Source organism: Bos indicus, chromosome 26 (genome assembly GCF_029378745.1).
Source record: "Bos indicus isolate NIAB-ARS_2022 breed Sahiwal x Tharparkar chromosome 26, NIAB-ARS_B.indTharparkar_mat_pri_1.0, whole genome shotgun sequence".
NCBI classification, from domain to species: domain Eukaryota; kingdom Metazoa; phylum Chordata; class Mammalia; order Artiodactyla; family Bovidae; genus Bos; species Bos indicus.
Genome location: NC_091785.1, coordinates 50,451,993 through 50,473,183, shown reverse-complemented (window position 1 = coordinate 50,473,183; position 21,191 = coordinate 50,451,993). Strand labels below are relative to the sequence as shown.

The 21,191-nt window shown below is 65.5% G+C and overlaps 1 protein-coding gene across 3 annotated transcripts in view; it reads right to left on the bottom strand.

Moving 5' to 3' along the window:
• Nucleotides 1-3,562: 3,562 nt before the first annotated feature.
• PWWP2B (PWWP domain containing 2B) overlaps nucleotides 3,563-21,191 on the bottom strand; it is a 20,603-nt gene continuing 2,974 nt past the window's right edge. The window contains exons 2-4 of one of the 3 annotated variants that reach the window (XR_011564353.1): nucleotides 14,561-16,137; nucleotides 9,544-9,851; nucleotides 3,563-4,069 (exon numbers count right to left, since the gene is read on the bottom strand). Coding sequence is in view for 1 of the 3 variants with exons in the window: in XM_070781147.1 (XP_070637248.1) it covers nucleotides 14,577-16,137 (1,561 nt within the window). In the remaining 2 variants the exon portion in view is untranslated. Of the gene's footprint in view, nucleotides 4,070-9,543; nucleotides 16,138-21,191 lie in introns of all 3 variants that reach the window. The other 2 variants (XR_011564352.1, XM_070781147.1) reach the window with 2 other exon arrangements.

The following is a 21,191-nucleotide window of genomic DNA, read 5'->3' as shown; positions in this document are numbered from 1 at the left end:
GCCACTTGTGGTGACTTGCAGGGCCACAGTGAGGACTCCAGAAGGGTTTGCTCTGCCCCTCACACCGCCCCCCAAGCCCAACGACAGCCTGGCAGGTGGCATGAGGGGGGCCTGTGTGGTGTGCTTTATGGGCAGTGGAGTCCGGAGGCCCATGGGGAGGGGGCGCAGGGACTGAGGGGGCACAGACGTTGGTCATCCCAGGGACCCCACCACCCCAGATGCCCAGGCAGGCCCCCACCGGGAAGCCCAGGCCTGCTTAGGGTCTGCGCCGGTGTCCAGAATCACACTGCCCTGCGCGGCCAGGTCACAGACCCCGTGGGGCTCCAAGGGCTGGAGAAGACATCGACCTCCCTGGTGGGCGGCAGGGCGAGGGGAGGCTGCTCCCCTAGAGGACCTTCAAGGACCTGAAGGCTCCCCAGGCGTCTTCAGCATCCCCCTGGCCTAGCAACGCAGCCTTGGGGCCTCAGTGTCCCCACATGAAGGCTGGGATAGCCATGGTCCTCCCACCCCCAGGTTGCCATGGAAACGGAGCGTGGCACCATGATGGGGGGACCAGGGGAATCTGCCCAGCTTCACGACCTCTGGCCAGCCTGAGCAGGGGCCCGTGGAGGTCCGCTCAGCAACTTCTCCATCTGAGGGCTCCTTTCTATCCCAGGGAAGCCCACCCCAGCCCCCAGACCCACCTCCACTGGCTCCACCCCATCCCCTCCTTCTAGGACACTGAGTGCAGAACTACACCATCAGGCCAGGGTGTTGGGGGCCAGGCCACCACGGGCCAGGTCCTGTCTCTCTACTTTTCTTCTCCTTGAGGTGGGTCCAGCCCAGAAATGCCCAGACTTAGGGAGCCCCCAGACCCCAGGCTCAGGAGACCCTAGACCCCAGGCTCAGGAGCCCCCGCGGGCCCCGCCCCTGGTGTTAGGGCCCCAGTGTGGGCTCTTTAGCTGCTCTGGCTTCTGAAGGCCGTGGGTTGGGAGCTGGGGACTCAGGGTTCTGGGATGGAGGGGCTGGGCCAAGATGGGCCATCTGGCCGGAAGACCTCAAGCAGGCAGTGAGGAGGAGGCAGACGCCCGCACCCCCGGGCACAGCTTAGAGGGGGTGTGAGCCCCACCCTTTGGAGGAACGGGGCCGGGCGGGGAGGGGTGACTGAGCTGAGCCCCGCACACTTGTCCCCTCTCCCCCTCCCGTCCTCCCCGGCCACCGGCCCCACAGCTAAGTGCTGACCTGCACCTTCCTCCTAGGGGAGCAGGGTGGCTGTGGCCGTGACTGGAGGGTGAGCTGGCTGCTGGGGGCCCTGAGGGACTGTGGGGCTGGAGGCCGAAAGGGCTGGGGGCTCCCTCCCTCGGGGGGTGGCCCAGCCCCAGGAAGTCACATACCGGGCCTGGCTGGCTCCTGGGGCCACACTCACCACCCCCCAGTTCCCTTGAAGGCCAGACGTCAGAGCCCTATCCACAGGGGAGGCCCGGCCAGTTGGTCCTCAGAGCAAACCAGCTCCTGCAAGGGGTCTGTGGGAAGCTGGACCTGGAGCCAGAGGGGCCCCCGGGGGCTCCCTCGGGCCCCTGCCCAGCCTTTTCTGCCCCAGGAAGCCTTTCTCACCCACCCCAGCGAGGGAGCCCTCCCCCGGGACGCCCACTCACTTCCTGCAGCCACTGTGCCCAGCCTTCCGGGGGTGTGGCTGGTGAGGGACGGAGCTGAGGGTCCGACATCATGGGGGGCACCCCAGATACTGTGCAGGGTGACTCTTGGTGTGGGTCCTGACTCTTGGCTCCTGGAAGGGCTGGCACGCAGAGGGGTGGGCGTGGTGGCATGGGACGGGCGGACGTGGTGGGGTGCCATGAAATCAAACCCATGAGAAAACAGGATTAATTTGCTGCTTAAAGAAACAGTTGCAAAGGTTTTTTTTTTTTTAAAAAAAAAAAACAAGCTGCCTTCCCTTTCGATTTAGAACTGCAGTCGGTCCCTGCATGCCCAGGGACGGTGTGCCCCGGCGGCGGTCGAGGGATGAGGGCATGGGCAGGAACAGCCAGGACCAATTCCCCTTCAGCCCCCGAGCCCAGAGGCCCTCCTGGGGCGTCAGGGTAGCGGCCCTGTCCTGGGTGCCCTGGGCTTCTGGGCAGGGGGTGGCGGGAGGGGGCCCTCGCAGCCACGGGCATGGAGAGACCCCAGCCTAGGGCAGGAAAGCCCTGAGCACGACCAGGGACATCAGGTCATCAGGAGCAGAATGGCCGAGGGACTGGGAGCCCGCCGGCCTGAGGGTCATCTCAGGGCCGGGCTTCAGTCCGCCAGAGCCCAGGTGGACTCTAGAGGGCGCTGCCTGGGCCCGTCCAGGGATGAGTCCAGGACCGGGGGCTGCCTGTGTCCTCTTCCCTGACCAAGGGGCTCCAGACCCCCGGTGCTGGCGGCCATTCCCACTCTTGACCTTGGGTGCGGCTGCTCTGGCCTGCAGGGATGCAGCGGGAGACCCAGCTCGGTGGTCAGGAGTGCCCAGGCCAGGCTGCACATGGCTGTCCATCTCGGGGACCAGGGTCCCAGGCACTCTGGTTTGAGACGTGTGTCTGTCCAAGGAGCCTGACTTACGAAGAGCACTCTGGTTCTGTCTCTGCGTCGGTCGGCACTTCTTCCTCCAGTTCAGGTCCCTCCCCCGAATTGGGCACCCAAGGGGGCCCTCCAGGACTGAGGCCTCCGAGCTGGGCTTGAAGTGGGCGACTGCTCTGGGTAGCCATGGCTGCAGAGGGTCTGGGCGGCCCTCCAGCGGCCCTGCCCCGAGTCATGGCCTGGGTTCCGCTGGAGGCCCAGGGCAGGGGCCGGAAGGGGGCTCCCCGGGGAGGTGGGGGCAGGCAAGGAGAGGACCACTCCCCTTCCTCCAAAGCAGCCTTTCTGCCTCCCAGGATCCATGCAAGGCTCCCCTCCCACCATGGACCCTGGGGGGCAGGCTCTCAGGGTAGAAAGGCCTTGACTGGAACAGCTTCCCCTGGGGCGTTGACTGGTGAGACTTTGAGAGAAGGGCTCTGCTGTTCCACGGGAAGGGTCTGTCCTGGAGAGGCCCCCTCCAGCCTGGCCCGGAGTAGTCCTGCTGTGTGTGGGGGGGCGGGGGTCATTCCGCAAACCTTCTAGTAAAGCCAGGAGCAGACAGAGGCCCACCCTCCACTCTGGGATGTCCCTCAGCTCCGCAGGAGCAAACCAGGAAACCAGGGGGAGAGCTTTCACAGGGGAAAACCAGAGCAAAGTCCTCTACCTCCTGAGTTGTTGCTTCCCCTCCAAAACGTCGTGCAGTCAGAAAGCCCTGGGCAGGCCAGGAGAGGCTGAGCCGAGCCCCCGCTGGGGAGGAGAGGTGCTCTCCCCAGAGCAGGGGCCCGGCCCCCAGGGAAGAAGGGACGCAACCTCAGAGCCTCCAGCACCCGAGGGGTCAGTACCCTCTGGAGGGGCACACAGCTCGGGCCTGCCAGAGCCAGGGCACTTCTGCTCACATCTCTCTATTCTCCTGCATTTAAACCAAGAGCAGAGCTGACTTTATCTTTCTTCTTTTCGGTCTTTAAAGTGACAAAACGGGGTATGGAATGGACTCTTACAAACGACAGGTGAGGTGTTTATTCTTTTCATGTTGCAGTTTGACTGCAGAGCGGCAGCCTGGGATGGGCGGAGACCGCGTGCCCGGCGGGATGGGAGCCCTGGGCAGGTCAGGGTTCGCGGGGCATGGGGAGGGGGGCGGCGGCAGCCCGCCACGCGCAGCTGCTCGTGCCCAGGCCGGCAGGGAGGTGCCGGGCACTCTGTCCTCGGGGGGCTGCCCTCCCTGCTGGACTCCGGCCTCTGAGGAACCAGAAAAGCTCGAGACTGTGTGGTGGGAATAAATACATTTGGCCGAGAGGAGCCGCTGTGCGCCGGGCGGGGCAGTCCTCACGGGCAGACCCGCCGGCTCCCTGAAGAGGTCCGGAACCTGGCTGACCCCGACGGCGGGGTCTCCGCATACAGCCAACCAGAAGGCTCGCAGCGTCCTCGGGTGGGGCGGGGGTGTGAAGGACGCCTGCGACGTTGGGAGCTGCGGGAGGACAGCCCTTCCCTCAGCGTTGGTGACCTGGGGGAAAGCAGAGAGGGACAGAGTAACTCACGTCAGCATCCAGGGCAAGGGGCAGGCCAGCGCCAGGCCAGAGTGCCCTCCCCGAGCGCTCCTCGGCCTGACCCTCAGCCTCCGTGGGCCTCAGGGACCCCACCCCCAGCTCCCACCAGCCCAGGGGTCCTGCCTCCCATGGTGCCCCGCTCCCTCTCCTGGGGCAGGGTCCCCCACCCCTGCACCCCCCAGGCCCACCCTGCCTGCCCGGGGAAGGGCTGGGATCCTCTGTGGCTCAGGGACGCAGACCACAGGCTGGTCTGGCAGCCCCGGCCCTGGGCCAGGCTCACGGAGGCTGAAGTGAGGCCGGCCACTCTGGAACGTTCCAGCCACTCGGGGCTGGGGCTTTCGGGGAGCTGATGGCTGGGCGCACGGCCCAGAAGGCCCCAGTGTGGGTGTGACGGGCGCCCCTGGAGACACACGCCCCCTCGCTGGGAGCCCCACCCACGAGAGGTGCCCTCCTGGCTCAGGAGACCTCCCGGGGGGGCGGGGACAGACCTTGGACAGGGAAATCCTTTCTCAAGCGGGTGGGGAGCCCAGGCTTCCACCCTGCCTCCTGATGCGCCCCCGCCTCCCATCTGACAACCAGGGGTTGTCCAGCAGGTGAACCTGGCCACAGGGGCAGCGGACACCTCGGCCCAGCATCTCAGGGTCAACCCCCCCGCCAAGGAAAGCAGGGGGCTTGCAGAGAAGAGGCCTCCCTGAGTGCAGCAGATGGGGGAGAGTGTCCACCAGCGCCCCCACCCTCCAGCCCTCCAGGCCTCCCGGGAGGCTCCGGGATGGGGTGCAGCCTGGGAGGAGGAGGAGGGCGAGGCCCAGTGTCCAACAGGAACAGGAGGGCCACGCACCCTGCAGCTTCCCGCCCACGTCTTGTTCCTGCACGGGGACGACAGGCAGGCTGGGCTGGGGCTGGGCGCAGACCCCGAGAGCCCTGAGACTGCTCGGCCGCAGGAAAGCCCAGCCTGCCCCGGGGTGTGTGTGGGGGGCCTGGGGGCCAGCCACCCCAGCCCAGGCCTCAGGGCGAGGAGCCTCTCGGACATGCCCGCGCAGCTGACACGCCTGCCCCGGGGCGCGCAGAATCACGAGAGGTGAGCGGGCAGAGGTGTCTGACGCCACCACGTTTCGGAGAGGTTGTTCACAGAGTGGTCGTAAATGGAAACAAACGCTCGGCGTCTCTGGGGCGCTGAGGTCTCCACTTCTCTCAGAGCGCTGGGGCCCAGTGATGACAGAAACGGCCCACAGTGAGGGACATGCGACTGCAGAGAGTGGAGCTGAAGAGAGGCTAAATGTGCCATAATTACCTGTGTGGATAAGCTGCAATTTTTAATATCAGCACCGAATCTTGATTTAGCCAGAAACTATGCTTATGTGTATGTGTGGCAGGGGAACAAGGGTTATAAGTTTGCAAAATCTTCCTTTTCCACAGGAAAACTGTCCATAAAGAACGCTTAAGTTGGGAAATCATGAGACAAGAAGCAGAATGAGTGTAGAAACGTGGAGAGAAATCCTTGCATTATACACTTCATGTCACTAGTGGGTTTTCAAACCGTGAGTGTAGGTAACTTCGGTTGGTGGTTTAGTCTCTTAAGTCGTGTCCGACTCTCACGATCCCATGGACTATAATAGCCTGCCAGGCTCCTCTGTCCATAGGATTTTCCAGGCAAGAATACTGGAGTGGGTTTGCCATTCCCTTCTCCAGTGGACCTTCCCGATCCAGGGATCAAACCTGGGTCTCCTGCATTGCAGGCAGATTCTTTACCGACTGAGCTACCAGGGAAGCCCATGTAGCATTGCTTTGGATGAAAATTCAGTAAGGCTTCCCTTGTGGCTCGGGGGTAAAGAATCTGCCCACCAACGCAGGAGACATGAGTTTGAACCCGAGTCCAGGAAGATCCCAGAGGCTGTAGAGCAGCCAAGTCCTATGCCTGTGCTCTGGAGCCGGGGGCTGCAGCCACCGAGCCCTCGTGCCCAAGACCCTGTGCTCCGCAACAAGAGAGGCCCCAGCAATGAGCGGCTCGCCCAGCACAACCGGAGAAACGCCTGTGCAGCAACAGAGACCCAACACAGCCAACAATGAACGCACAAATTAAAAAAAAAAATTAAGCAAAAAGAGATGTGCTCAGGAACATCTCACTCGACTGTGGACAAGGAACCAAAGCCTTCCTTCATTTGTTTAAAATGTAAAACCCCAGAGATGGATGTGCACAGAGCAATGCAAATGATCCCGCGGCGGCCCGCGTCCTCGACGGGCAGGGACGACTCGGGAGGCCTCCTGCTGCCGTCGCTGCTCTCAGTGCAGCCTGCGAGCAGTGACCCCACTGGCCGCACTGCAGCAAGATGCACGGACGTTCGCCCGCCCACAGCTGGTCATCAGGCTGACTTCTCTCCTCCCCCCAAGGCTCCAGGGAAGCTCCTGGCCTCGAGCGGCAGCCCCACTTGGGGTCTTCAGGAGGAACCCCTCTCTGCCCCACCCCCGTGCCTCCCCACCACCTCAGAGCTCGGTCACAGCATCCACGGGAATAGCCACACTCGGAAACTCCAAGTGCCCCATTAACGCAACATTTCAGCATTTAAAGGGGCTCAAATCAAAGGCAACCCCACATCGCTGCAGAGACACTGGACCTGGGGGTGATTTGAGTGGCCACAACCCCCTTTGAAGCCATGGCCCTCGTTAGGGAGATGCCCCAACAAGCCTGCACCCTCTGCGACCAGAGGCCTCTCCCAGCAGGAGGAACACGGATGCGGAGGCCCCCGGGGTTCGGGTCCCGCCTCCCAGTCTGACACTCCTTGCCTGGGGCGGCCAGCCGGTGGCTCTCGGAAGGCCGCGGGTCGCTTCTCTCACCCCCGCACCCCCGCCGGCCGACACCACCCCTCTTCAATAATGGGGTGTTCCCTCTGGGCAGAGTGGTCCCTATCCCTCCACCACGACAACCCGGGCAGCCCCCAGAGCCCCCAGCCCCGCTGCCCCGCACCCCACCTCGACACTGCAGGAGGGCCACAGGTTCGCGGCAGGCATCCCGGGAAAAGCTCACCTTCCTGGTTCCCCAGGAGGAAGCCCCCGGGGGGTGACTGTGGCCTGACTCACAGATGACGCCTAGGAGGGTGGCCCAGGGCAGCTCGGCGGGCGCACAGCCTTCCACGTCCACGCACAGGGCCTCTGCCACAGCTCCGCCCGTCCACGTGGCCCAGGAAGGCCTAAGGCCCAGCCACTGCCCCTACCCTGCAGAGACCAGCACGGCCTTGTGGACCCTGAGCACCTGCCTGGCCAGACCCCCGCTTGGTCCCGTGGTCCCTTCAGCCACATGCAGGCTGCACCAGGTCTGGTGAGACCCTGGCCAGGTAACTGGGGAAGGGGCGGGTCCCAGGACGCTGGCTCCCCGGGGCGCAGCCTGCACGGCTGTGTTTGTTTCCCTGTGGGGACACGCGGAGAGTTGACACGTGGCCCACTTCCTCATCCAGAGACCCAGGCAGCCCCTTCCTCCAGCCAGTGCTCCCCTGCCTGTCCAGATCTGCCATGGGGACGAGGTGTGGGTGCCTCCAGCTCAGGGTTCTCAACCCAGAGACACAGTGGGCTTGAAGTCAACGGGCCCAGAGCCTGTCTCCAGGCCCCGCCCTCCCCACGGGAAGCACCTCCCATCGCCCAGGGTGCTGAGTGGGCGGATACGCCCGGGCACGGCTCTGCCTCCTGAAGGCCAGGGCTGCCTGCTGCACAGGGAAGAGCCTCCCTGGAGACCTGTCTCCCCACTTGCAGGACAGGGTGCCGCAGCCCAGCGTGCAGGGCGCCAGGAACCCGGCTGGGCAGGGGCGGGTCGTGCAGAGTGCCCAGGCCTCCATGGGTGTTCCTGCGTGCCGGGCAGCGTGTGGGTCTGAGTGTGCAGGAGCTGATTTCCTCGAAGGGGAGACCCCAACAGGACCGCAAAGAACAGGACCGGGATGTGAAGAAGCCCTGACACACAAGAATGCCGGGACGGGGAACCCCGAGGTGTGGGGCCCGTCGGGGTCACGGCCATGCCTAGAGCGCTCAGGATTCCCTCCTCGACGAGGCAGTGGTGGCCAGCGGGCACAGGAAAGGCTGGGCACAGCTGCCTTACCACTCAGAGCCAAGAGACAGTGGGCGGCACCCCTGTGTGTCCGCTTCCGTCATGAACACAGGGGGACAGGCAAGCACGGCGGGAAGGCGGTCTGCAGGACAGGGTTGGCCCGGAGGAGCCCGGATGACGCTCAGACGGACCGGGGACCCTCGTAACACGCACCGAATGACAGACACCAACCAGAATGTACAGGAGTCTCCAGAGGTGAAAAGAAAGATGGAATCAGTGACTAATGGTGCCTGAGGTCATGACAACCCCGGAGGGGGCCCTGTCCCCATGACTTGGAAACAGGACTCTAACGTGTCCCCTGAAGGGCAGATCCCAGGCACAAAAGGCCTGGGGTTCCCCCAGATCACCACGGCTGAGCTGGTGGCCTCCCTGTGCCAAATGACTCCATATATGATGTAGTCTGCACGTTAACATTTGACAGGTGTCAACTTTTACATGTAAGATGACTGCCGTGCTACTAAGAACCAAGAATTTCAGTACAAGGGGGCAGAGATGCAAATAAAGTGGTAAACGAGTAAAAAAAATCTGAATTAGAAGAGTCCATGTGGAATCATATCTCTTTTCTCCTGAAAGAAAGTAGCTCCAGGTCTCTGAACTGCGAAGGGCAATTAACCACCTGGGAACAACATGACCCACGGCCAGTAGTCCTCACCCAGGCAGGACGGCTGGACGCCACGCCCTGGAGAGGACCCAGAGCCCCTTGGGAAATGGGGGACCCTGGGCCTAGGCTGGAAACGCCACGCAGACATAATCCCGTGTCCTGGCGGAGAGCCAGGCCCGCAGCCAGGGACGGCTGTGCTCCTCAGGTGGACTCTGGGGCTGAGGAGCCCTCAGACAGCGATGCATCAAGAGTCATCGGCCTGGATGAAAGCGGTCAGCCCTGTTTACCATGGGCACCTGGTCAGCTGGAAGGCCTGGGCCCTTGTCTGAAGACCACATCTGCATGTGACCACTGTCGCTGCATGTGGCTAAGGAGCAGATCGGGTCACTGGACAGAAGGGCCTCCCGGCAGGCAGCTGAAACCCCGCCACCCGTGGAGGGTCCCACCCGAGTCCCGGGGCACAGCGGTGCAGAGCTCAGGGCCTGGGTCAGCCCCTGCCTGCGCACCCAGGGGCCTCGGACCCTGGGGGAAAGAGGGACGGGCACTTGGAGCTGTCTGTGGCCAGCTGAGGCTACGGCGCCTGCAGGAGGGGCACTGCTGTCCCTGAAGGCACAGGCCCGGAGGCCCTCCCTCGGCCCCTCCCCCAGGCCCAGAGGCCCTCCCTCGGCCCGCAGGGACCCCAGGGCCCCAGAGGAGCGCCTCCACACCCAGGCCCGTGTCCTGTGTCGCCCGGCACCCACCTGGGAGACCATGCAGAGGGGCAGGGCCCAGGCCTCGAATCACAGGCCTGAGTTTCCTCTGGAACAAAATAATTACCACCTTCGCAGACAACCTGAGCTCGCTGAAAGCAAGGCGGAAGTCAGCTGAGAAGCGGAGGCACGTTTTTATTCAGAGTCGGAAGAAAGCAACGCCTCTCCGGGAGTTGGTGATGGACACCGAGGCCTGGTGTGCTGCAGTCCACAGGGTCGCAGAGGGTCGGACACAACTGAGCAACTGGACTGAGCTGAACTGAAAGCCTGTCTGGGTCGCCGGGCCCGTAGATACAGCTCTGGAAGGGAGAAGCCCAGGAGGAAGCCGGAGCCTGGGGACAGGATCTGGCCGCCTCTGCCCGCGTGACCACGGCTCCGGCAGGGTGAGGCGGGGTGGCCGCCAGGAGCCAGGCTGCAGGGTTTCCGGGCTGGCTTCCCGGCCGCTGTCTTCAGTTCCCGGGAGAGTCACCTCGTGAGGCTGAAAGTGCTGCTGGGGCCCAGCCGTGTGCACAGCCTCCTGCGGGGCAGGGCACCTCCCTCGCCCTGGACCCCCAGCCCAGCTGGACGGGGATGCAAGCTGTGCCTGCACCCATGGGGGCTGCTGAGTGGACAGAGGATGCGGTGGGCGACCAGGGTCCCCCCCCGGAGCCGTGGGGAAGGCATGACAGGTGTGACGAGAGGAGAGCTCTGAGAGAGCGGATGAGGCTGGAGGGGGCCTCCCAGGGCCTCGTGGGGAGAGGCAGACGCGGCTTCCACACAGCGGGGGCCCCTGATGATGAGGCTGCTGGTACGGCCACAGGCCCGGGGCGCCCGAGCCCCCAGCAGCTGTGAGAGGCTAGAGGACCCTCCCCGGAACCCCAGGAAGAGAACCTGGGTTTTGCATTTGGCCTCCAGAGGTTCCTGCGTTTCCTGCTGACCTGAGACAGGTCATCTGGGACAGCAGCCTCGGGAAGCCACAGAGCCGAGGCTCACCCCAGGGTGCTCTCTGCTCAGTAAAACCAGGAGCTCCCCAGGGAGGCACAGCTGAGAGACCCCGAAAGCTCTGGCCTGCAGGAAGTAGCTGCCTCGGGCCTGCCCGGCTCACGGGGAGCCTGAGAATTTCCCACTGGGCTGAGAGGTGGGGCACTCACCCCAGGGAGGCACACGGCTCTGTGGGGCCTCGGGACACCTGGGCGCTGCTCCCATACCCCTGACTGCCTGGGGCCCAGGGTGCGCTCCCAGGGACCCCACGTTCAGTAGAGGCTCCATCACCGCTTGCCCTGGGTGGGGCCTGTGGGCCAGGTGTGGCCCCCACCCCATCCAGGCTCGCCTGCCACCTCCCCAGGGGCCCTGGGTCCACCCGCCTCTCCACTGGCCTCCTTCCTGGGCTCCCAGGGGCCTCACACCTCTGGTCACCGCTGTCTGCCTCTCCACCACTCTGAGCTCCCCCCACTCCACGGGGCCCCCTCCCCACACTCCCTGCGCCTGCCAGTCCTGACCCACCACTTGGCCCCAACTCTCCTCTGAGGCTAGACCCTGAGCCGCCTCTGCGCTCAGACCCAGGCACGGGGACGCTGACGAGGTGCTGAGGCTGGTGAGGGCGCAGGGGTCCCGGAGCTCTAGGCGTGCCCAGCAGCCCCAGCCCACCCCCGGGGCCTCTGCCCCGACTCCCCGTCCTGGTCTCAGCTGCTGTTCTGGGGCACAGCCTCCCCCATCACACCGCTGCCCACAGCCGGGGCATCTTTCCAACACAGGACAGTCACCCCCGGCTTAATGTCCCACCGTGGCGCTCCTTCTCTGAGGGCAAGGCCACAGCTGGTGGTCTCTCCCTGCCCCCAGGGAGAGGCCCGGCTCCCTCCTGCCTCCGATGCCCATCCTCACCCTATTAGCTTCCTGTTCTAATCTCGGCTGTACGTCACCTCCTCCAGGAAGCCTTCCCAGAGCCCCAGTCCCAATCAGCTTCCTCACCAGACACTCTGCCCAGAGGCCCTTGTCCCCTTCTCGGCACATTCCTGTGCATGATCACACATGAATCCGGAGAGGTGAGTCACAGCCCTCCCCCCGCCCGCCAGGCGAGGGCCACGGTGACTGCACACTTCCGTCCGCATCCAGCAGAGCATCTGGTCCTGGCTGGGTCGGGGGGTGTGCGAGTAGGGAGGAAGTGGTGACCACAGGGTCTGAGGGGAAGAGGCCTGGGGGGCTCGCGCCACGCCTGGCAGGTGGGGGGCCTGACCCGCCCTGCCCTGGGGGCACCCCCATCAATCACACCTGCGGGGCCCTCGCCCCTGATCAGTGGGCACTAGGAGCTGCCCGGCCCATCCGGTCAGGAGCACAACCCTGCCCCACGGGGGGATGCGGAGGAGCCCAGAGTACACAGCCAGACAGGCCGCTCACTCACCCTGCACCTGGGGGCACGTGCCGGTCACCCCAAGACAGACGGGGAGCTGGGGCTCAGACGGGGCCGGGGCTGCGCCTGCTGGGTGCCTGTTCCCCGCCGTGGCACAAAGGGCTGGGGGCAGGACCTGCCGGCCTCCCCAGTGCCCTGGCAGCCGGCCTGTGGGCAGCTCTCAGGATGCTCACGTGGGCACCCACCTCCCGGCGGAGCCTCCAGCAGCCCTGCGAGGGGGCGGGGCGTCTCAGGGTCGAGGTCTGGGCTCTCTGGAGTCCAAACCCCACGTTCCCCACACGGCCTCCATCAGCTCCTGGGGATGGCAGGGCCCTGTGCCGGGCTGGGCAGCCACGTGGGGCTGCAGAACTGCCTTTCCCAGCAGGCCTCCCGCCGAGCTCCCAGCCCTGGGACCACCCTCTGGTACCCGGCTCCTGGACACCCCGGCCCTGCCCTCAGCACCCCACAGGACACCCCACCTGCATCTCACACAGGTTCTGCGGGGACCCCCTGGGCCAGCCCCAGCGCCCTCAGCTTGCCCGGGGAGCCCACCAGGGAACCCACCTTCCCCAGCGAAGGCAGCTCCATTTCCCCTTCAGAAAGCAGGCCGGACAGGCTGCCCGCCAGACACTTGACACTTGAAAGCAAGTGTGCCCACCGGAAGACCACCGACCCCACCCGAGCGCGAGACCCCGGCTGGCTGACGCCCGCAGACCAACCACCTGGCTGGCACAAACCTCAGCAGTCTTTAATCCTCAAGAAACAAAACCCAAAAGCCCATCAAGCAAAACCACTTTGCTTTGGCGCCGAAAGGATTCAGCAACCCCCCACAGCCCCCCCAACCCAGGCTCCCAGAGCCCCAGGAGCCAGGCCCCCGCAGCAGGCAAACTTGTCTGGTGAGATTCCTCCTCTGCCTCCAGATAAACACAGCGAGCCCTGAACCTAAGGGGCTGCCTTCTCTCTCACAGGGTGTGTGGGCAAGCCGCCCACCGCCCCAGGCCAGAGACAGGGTGGGCCGGGCTGGGAGCGGAAGGGCACGGAGAGAGACAGGGCCCGAGTGGTCCCAAGGCCAGTGGGACGAGGCCGCAACAGAGAGATGCAGGGGAAACGGGAGGCCAGGTATCGGGGCCGTCTCTGGGCCCCTCCCAATGGGGTGCCCTGACTCGACACCCTCGCTGGCTTGACGCCCCCTACCCCAGGGCGGTGCCACGCCCACACCCCACACAAAGGCCAGAACTGATGGGGGAGTGCTGGGTTCCTGGGAGGAGTTTGTGCCCAGAGTTCTGGGAGCACTCAGGAGGCACAGGGAAGGGGGGAGGGGAACGAGGCCTCAAGAATCCCAGCAGGGACCCCAGCCCAGATGTGCCCCTCGTCCCTGCTTCTTCAGTCCCAGGACCCACTGCAGCCGGCCCAGCAGTGAGGTGGCAGCAAGCACTCCTTGAACCCCCCTCCCCAACCACCGGCCAGCTGAGCCACCCAGCCCTGAATCTGGCGTTGCCCGGGAAGTCAGCACAGACAGGTGGATGAGCTGGAGAGCCAGGCCAGACAAGGTCACCCGAAGGTCCAGAGAGGAGGGCAGAGGCCCAGACGAAAGACAAACCCCAGCTGAGTCGGGGCGCCGGCCCGAGGCCACAGGGCCAGGAAGGGGCCACGGGCTGCCCCGCACTAGGGACCCCGACACGCCCACTGTGGTCCCCCGAGGCAGCCTGGAGCCTCGAGCGGCCACAGCCTGCCTCGAGCCAGCAGAGGAAGGGGCCGGCCCTCGGACCTGCTGCTGCCCAGGGCCAGGGCTTGGCATCAGACACTACCAACCCCACCTCCTTGCGTCTCAGGCCCCGGGAGCGCTCACAGCACACAGCTCGGCCCCTCGCTATGTCCCGACAGCCCGCAAGGCGACCAGACAGGTCACACAGTGACCCACCCCACCTGGGGACACCCGGCCCCACAGAGGCTCCAGGTGGGGCCACGGCCGGGGGTCCCACAGAGTGCCCCCGGGGTTGGAGACAGAGGCCATGGTACTGGACGAGGCAGATCCTGGATGCCCTCCAGGAGCCTGGAGCCGCAAGCCCCAGGCACCACGCCGCGGCTGATGAAGAGGAGTCCCCCTGGCACCAGGAGAGGGGCACTGGGCCACAGGCACCACCTCTGGGGGAAGGCAGCTGAGCGACCTTCCTCCTTTCTGCGAAGTCGGACCCTTGGACACACCTGCCAGCCTGCAGTAGGGGAAGGGCAGGAGGGAGACAGCCCCGTCCGTCTGGGAGGGAAGAGAATCAGAGCAAGCCCCTCCTCCGCCCACCCCAGCCACCGGCTCTCCCTTTTCTCCAAAAGGCGAATGGAAGAGCAAGCAGATCTTTCATGGCCTTTGAAAAATGGCCACAAAACACAAACTAGCTCTGTTCTCTGCCCAGGTGGTTGACGACTCGCCCGCTCTTAAAGCATCTCTTCAGTGATCCGAAACGTTGAGGGGACGTTGCCAGCGAGCAGGACGATCTTCCAGACCACCCGTTTTGGAGTGGCGAGCCAGCCTTGCCAAGGGCATCCCTCACCCCCTGGCTCACCGAGGCCCAGGCTGGAGGCACAGCCCAGCCACAGACGCAGGCTCAGGGCGGCTGGAGAGAGGCAGCCCTCCATGCACACACTCACCTGGCTGGGAACCCGGTTACGTTTCGAACTGGGTTAAGAGCTCCCTTATTTCTGGGGCCACGTGCTGGGCGGCATTGGCGGCCTCTGTGATAGCTTTCCGATACATCCCCTTCTTCTTACGGTTAAATCTCAGTTTGAAAAATTCAGAGAAAGGGGACAGTTTTGAGGTTGACAAAAATGATGTAGTTGGAGAACCAAACCACGAGACTTTCGCTTCTTGCCAGGAGGGCTCCCCGTCCTCTTTCTGGCTAAGACTAATGTCCAGAACACGTGCCGGCCACCAAGGGAAGCCGTGAACCTTACCCCACACAATGTCCCCTACAGCCACGGTCCTCCCGTCCTCGGTAACGCACTTGGAGACGCTCTGCGTGTGCAGCCTGACCGTCAGGGGCGGGACTGTGGGCTTCGTGCCCTTGGATGAAGAGGGCACGCCATCGCCAGGCGAGAGGTCGCAGGTGTCCGGCAACGTCCCATCCGAGCCGGACGACTTGGACTCGTCCAGGCTGTCGCTGCTCCATGCCAGCTCGCTGGTACAGCCGCTTCTCCCGGGGCAGGTGGCGAGGAAAGCCAGCCCAGCGTTGTCGGGCCCGTGGGCGCCCCGGGGACACCCCTTGCAGTCATCATCCTCGCCAGAGCTCGCGGAGGACGAGTCCGCCAGCCCGCCTCGGTGGGTGGCGCCTTCGGCCGGGAGCCCTCGGCCCTTGAGTTCCTGCACCAGCTCGGCCCTGTAGACGGGCTCCTGCTCGCCAGCCCCCAGGCGGCGAGGCTTCAGGCGGATCTTGGGGGGCGGCGGGGTGGCCCCGGGGGGCAGGGGCCGCGTCAGCTTCAGCTTGGGAATGGAGGCGGGGGCGCCTGCCGCAGGCCGGTCCCTGGGAGGCTCCGGGTCCAGGCCTCCGGGCGAGGCCGGGGGTGGACAGAAGGGCTCCAGGGAGCCGTGCACGCGAGGGGGGATCTCCACCACCTCCCCGGTGCCCTGGGGCGTGCTGTAGGAGATCTTGATGGCCGGGCTCCGCGGCACCCCCGGCCGCGCCTCCTCCCGCCGCTCGCGCCTGCTCTTCTTGGCGGCGGCCGCGTCGCCTCCTCCGTCGGGGTCCTCGGGCTTGCGGGGCTCCCTGCGTGGCCGGGGGGCGGCAGGGGGCCCGGGGCTGGCCTCCGGGGGGCTCTGGGTGCTCTTGCACTTCTCACACAGCACTTGGCGCGGCCGCAGGCGGATGGGGCTCAGGGCCAGGCGGCCGGGGTCGCGGTTGCGGGACAGGCGCCTGCGGGTCCTCTTGACGCCCCGGGGCGGCGGCTGCGGCACCCACTGCCGGTAGGTGTTCCTCAGCCAGAGCGGGGGCGGGAAGGGGGCGCCTTCGAAGTAGGGCGGGAACGGGGGCAGGCTTCCGGCCGGCAGCGGCGGGACCGGCGGCAGGGGCGGCTCGGGGGCTCCGTCCCCGCCTTCAGGCGCCGGGGGGCCCGTCCCCAGGGGCATGGCCTCCGCGTCTCCCTCCGCGGGGGACGGGCCGTGGCAGCCGTTGACAGGGGCGTCCTGGGCCTGGGTCAGCGGAGCCAACGGGGGCAGGCCGAAGAGGCCAGACCTGGTCGTGGGGAGACAGAAAGGGGCGGTCAGCACAGGGAGGACCCCCGCGCCCAGCCCCCGCGCGGGGGGCGGGGGCCCAGCAGGATCTCCCGGCTTTAACAGAGGCACGCCCCCCAGCACCCGCCCGGGCAGCCCAGGTGCGGGCTGCGTGCTCTGAAATCAGGCGCTCAGCATCAAGCCCACGGGCTGACAGGCACTGAGCATCCAGGCCTCTGTTCCTGGAACGAGGAGAACTCACAGCTGCAGACCCGGAGGCCCAGGAAGCCGGCAACCGGGGCCTCCGTTCCTGGACAGGCCTGGCCCAGCCTGTGGGGACCCAGCTGCTGTGTGGTCAGTGGCCCCTGCCCACAGGCCTCATCCGCTCACCCCCTGCTCCCTGAGGGCAACACTCCCAGAAGGAAGATCCCGCCTGCGTCCCCAGGGGGACCGTCAGGCCCAGGAGAGCCCACGGGACCGGGGTCCCTGGTGCAGTGTGTTTGGGGGCGGGGGCCACTCACAGCCAGGCCCAGCAAGCCCCAGGCCTGAGAGTCAGCCTGCTCCCCCCTGAATGCTGCTTTCAGGTGAGGGCATCCCCCACAGGTGGCCCGTGCCCACTATGACCTGGAAGGACCACCCCTCCTGCCTGGTACCCTGGCCCCTCCCCTCCGTCCTGCAGGCCCAGAGAAGGCAGGAGGCTGCCCTCCCACAGGGACCCACAGCTGAGGCCAAGTACGTGGCCAGCACCCCAGGGCTCCCCAGAATGGCCCGCGCTTGCTTCGAACGGCTTCAGGGCAGTACCCTTCCAGAGCGCTGGCCAGCCGGCCTTGCGTGCTGGGGGCGTCTGAAGTCACATGTCATGAGGGAGCCACTCCTGAAGCAGCAGAACACTGCTCCAAACAACGACAGCCAAGCCCAAACAGGCTGCACGTCCCCCGGCAGCGACACACCACTGCAAACACCGCGGTTCCATCTGTAAGACTGCTTAAGCTAAAAGCTGTTAGTTTTCATTTTCCAGCACAGAACAGACTTTCAGACAAGAGTTTAGAATACTGCACCTCCATCTCTCCCTCCTTGTGTAATTCAATCACAGCAGAAAAGATAAGTGAGCTTTGCTGTTTCGAAGTTTCCAAGTGACTTCTGCTTCTACTGTTCCCCAGAAGAACCAAGGCTGCTAAGACCGACCGACTGACCATGGCAGCTCCATCTGCAGCCAGGTGGCTGCGGGCACCTGTGGCCGGAAGGCTCCTCCCCGCCCCCACCAGGGGATGGGTGCCCAGGGACACAAGGAGGCTGGAAGCCGGGTGCAGGCCACTTGAGAAGCAGGGACCGCAGAAGCAGGCGAGAGGGCTGAAGGCAGCGGCCAAAGGCCCACGGCCTCCCTGACGGTCCGTCACGGGAGGGCACGTCCGCCATGGGAACGCTGTCCAAGTTCTATTGAATTCAAGATCACCAGTGAATGCCCAGTGCTGTGTGCTGTGCTAAGCTGCTCCAGTCACGTTCAGCTCTTTGCAACCCTGTGAACTGTAACCCACCAGGCTCCTCTGTCCACGGGATTCTCCAGGCTAGATTACTGGAGTGGGTTGCCATTCCCAACGCCAGGGGATCTTCCCCACTCAGGGACCGAACCTGAGTCTCTTACATCTCCTGCATTGGCAGGTGGGTTCTTTACTGCTAGCACCACCCAGGAGTCACATCAAACTTTATCAAATGTGAAAGTGAGGTTGCTCAGTTGTGTCTGACTCTTTGTGACCCCATGGACTGTAGCCTGCCAGGCTTTTCAGTCCATGGGATTTTCCAGGCAAGAATACTGGAGTGGGTTGCCATTTCCTTCTCCAGGGGATCTTCCTGACCCGGGGATTGAACTCGGGTCTCCTGCAGTGCAGACAGACTCTTTACTGTCTGAACCACCAGGGAGTCCCAGTTTAGAGCCATTAAGGGAAATGTATCAAAGCCCATCTCCCCTGAATCTAGTCTTCATGGGAGAGCTGCTGGAGGGGGTGGAAGGTTCACACTTCAATGCCCAGAGGGTCCAGCGAACCAGGGCCCTGGCCTCCTGTCCTCTGCTTGGCCACGAGGATGCAGCTCATTCAGCTGGCTCACCGCTGGCCTGTGACCTGTGAGTGTGATTGAAGGAGGAGGGGGTGAGGGCTGCAGAGAGAGAAAGGTGGGGTGGCGGGGGCAGCGTCCAGCCAGGGGCCAGCAGTGGGGACCTGGCCCCTCTGGGGTGGATTCTGCTTGGGGTGGTGGGCAGCCATGGCAATTTGGCAGTTGATCCTGCCCCCCTGGCCCCCCAGCCCCAGCAGATCAAACCAGGAGGCCGCGGAGGCTGTGAGCCCCGCTCTGGGGTGCAGGCCCCCCTGAGCACTGGGCTGCGGCCCGAAGGCGGTGCTTCCCTCCAGACAGTGGGTGGCCGGGGACCGCGGCCGTGGCCGGCACGGCAGGCCCCGTGACTGGGGCACTTCCTTCCCGGAGCGGCCGCCCGGCCCTGGCCCTGGCCACACCCACGCCTGCCGGTGGGTAAACAGGGCCAGCAGGACCCTGGCTGCCCTGCTGGGGGCCGTGGGCAGAGCCCCGTCTACAGCCCCGTGAGGCACACAGGTCACCATCCCAGCTCTCGGCTGGGACAGGGAGGCTGGGACAGGACAGGGGGCGGGCAGGGTCTGAGCTTGCCCCCCAGCTTGGGTGCCCCGGGGCACAGAGACGGCTCCAGCTCAGGCCCCTCTCTCAGGGAAGGACCTCAGCAGCTTGCCCCCACGGGGCACCTCCTGGACCCCCAGCACAAGGTGTGGCACCACTGAGGTTTGTGCGTGACCGTGGGGCTGGGCCCCTGGCAAGGCCGGGCTACGCCCTTGTGGGCCTGCACTCAGGGACGGAGGTGTGGCTGGCCTGGCAGAGCCCCGCAGCGACAGTGCAGGGCCTGGCAGGAGGTGGGGGGCCTGGGGCCAGAGACACGGTCTGCCAGGCCCCAGGGAATGACCTGGGCCCCACTGTCCACCCTCTGCTGTGCTGAGGGTCAGAGCCTACTGGGCCCTCCAGGCAGCCACCCCCAAGTTCGGGAGAAGGAGCTGGGAGGGGAGCCTGGGGGCTGGGGAGACCCACGGGCAGAGCAGACCCCCCACATCCACTCAGAGCAGGAAGCCTGAGGGGGCCTGGAGCAAACCGCAGCCCCGAGGAGGGACGGGGGAGACAGAGCCAGAGTGAGAAAGTGGGAAGTTTGCAAGGGCGGCTTTGGCCATGAGGCTTATCGGGGGTCAGATCCCAAAGCAGGATAGTTCTGCCCCCAAGGGCACAGGAGACAGAGTGCCCAGGGTCCCCCAATGCTCTGTCCAGGGGAGAGCACGGCCGCCCACAGGGGCACGGGGCCTGGCCGGTCATCCTCGGCGCCACAGCAGTGGCCAGGCCTCCGCTCACCCTTGTCCTGGGCTTCATGTATGTCTCCAGCTGAGCAACCCCGCCAGGGCCGCCCTGGTGGGCCCACAGCCAGGAGGAGCCAGCCAGGCAGCCTGCTGGAGCGCGAGACACCCCACACACCCACCGCGGCCTCCCCTCCGCAGGCCTGGCGCCCAGCAGCAGCCTCTGGGCCCAGCCGGGTTCCCCGGACCTTCCTGCCTCATCCTCCCACGGGGAAAGGCCACCCTGGCGTCCTGTGAAGAGATGGGAAGACCTGGCTCCTGGAACAGAAGCGCCCTGGGGGCCCACCCCGGGCCAGGGTCCAGGGAAGCCTCCTGCAGCGGACACGCTGCAGTGGACGCCCACGTGGGCAGAGCCCACAGCCCCGCGCCCCCAGGCGAGGCCCACCCTGCGGCCGGCTGAGTGCCCCAGCGCTGGTTCAGAACACACACAGCAGCTTCTTTCTCCCACAGACCTGCCAAACAGACGGCCGGCCAGACAGACGGCCGGCCAGACAGACGGCCTGCCAGACAGACGGCCGGCCGCAGGGCCGGAGCTGGGGCAGGGGAGGGGCGGGCGCTGTGGGAGAGGCAGGCAGGCGGCGCCAGGCTGCCCTGAGGTCCACCTCTGCTCAGGGAGTAGAGAGACAGGAAATGTGGCCTGGACTCCAGAGGCACCCCCCAGGGCCACCCAGGGGACCCTGCCCCCCTCTCCCAGGGCCACCCAGAGGGGCCCTGCCCCCCTCTCCCAGGGACACACAGGGGACCCTGCCCCCTCCCCAGTGGACACACAGGGGGCCCTGCCCCCCTCCCCCAGGGACACACAGGGGGCCCTGCCCTTCCCCTGTGGACACACAGGAGATCCTGCCCCCCTCCCCCAGGGACACACAGGGGACCCTGCCCCCCTCCCCTGTGGACACACAGGGGACCCTGTCTCTCTCTGAGGACAGCAACATAGGATCTTTGCCCCAGCTGCTCCCAGGGTCTTGCATCCAGGGTTTTAGAACCATCAGCATCATCCCACTGCGACTCAGCTGACTGTGTCCCTCTCACCTCTCTGAGGGTGCCTACAGAAGCCCAAGGCCAGGCCCCTCACCACCCCTCCTCTCCACCACCCGCCTTGGAGTGGCTCCAGAGATCAGCCATGCCGGCCTGGTCCCCTGGTGAGGCATCTGCCCGCTGGCTGCAGGTCCTGCCGGCCTGTGGTGCACTGGGCACCCCCACACTCAGCTCCCCAAGGGCAGGGGAAGAGCCAGTGGGGCCTGGGCGTGTGTGCCTAGATGGAGCAGGGGCCCCCCCTGCCCAGGGACCAGCCAGGGCGGGGATTCTTGGCTGGTCTCCAGAGACTGAGTCTCCAGAAGCCTCAGTCGCCACCCCGCTGAGTGACTGAGTCAGTGACAGTCATTCAGTTGTGTCTGGCTCTTTGCGACCCCGTGGACTGAAGCCCACCAGGCTCCTCTGTCCATGGAATTCTCCAGGCAAGAGTACTGGAGTGGGTGCCATTTCCTTCTCCACCCCACCCCCTGGGCGGGTCACAAAGGCTCACACCCAATCTTTCCAGCAGAGGGGTCCAGGAGCCTGCGCGGTGATGGCCCGGGGGATTCACACTGGGAAGTTTAAGAAAGCCCGGCTCAGAGGTCAAGGCCAGGCCTGACAGGCAGCTGGCCCTCACGCCCTGCCTGGG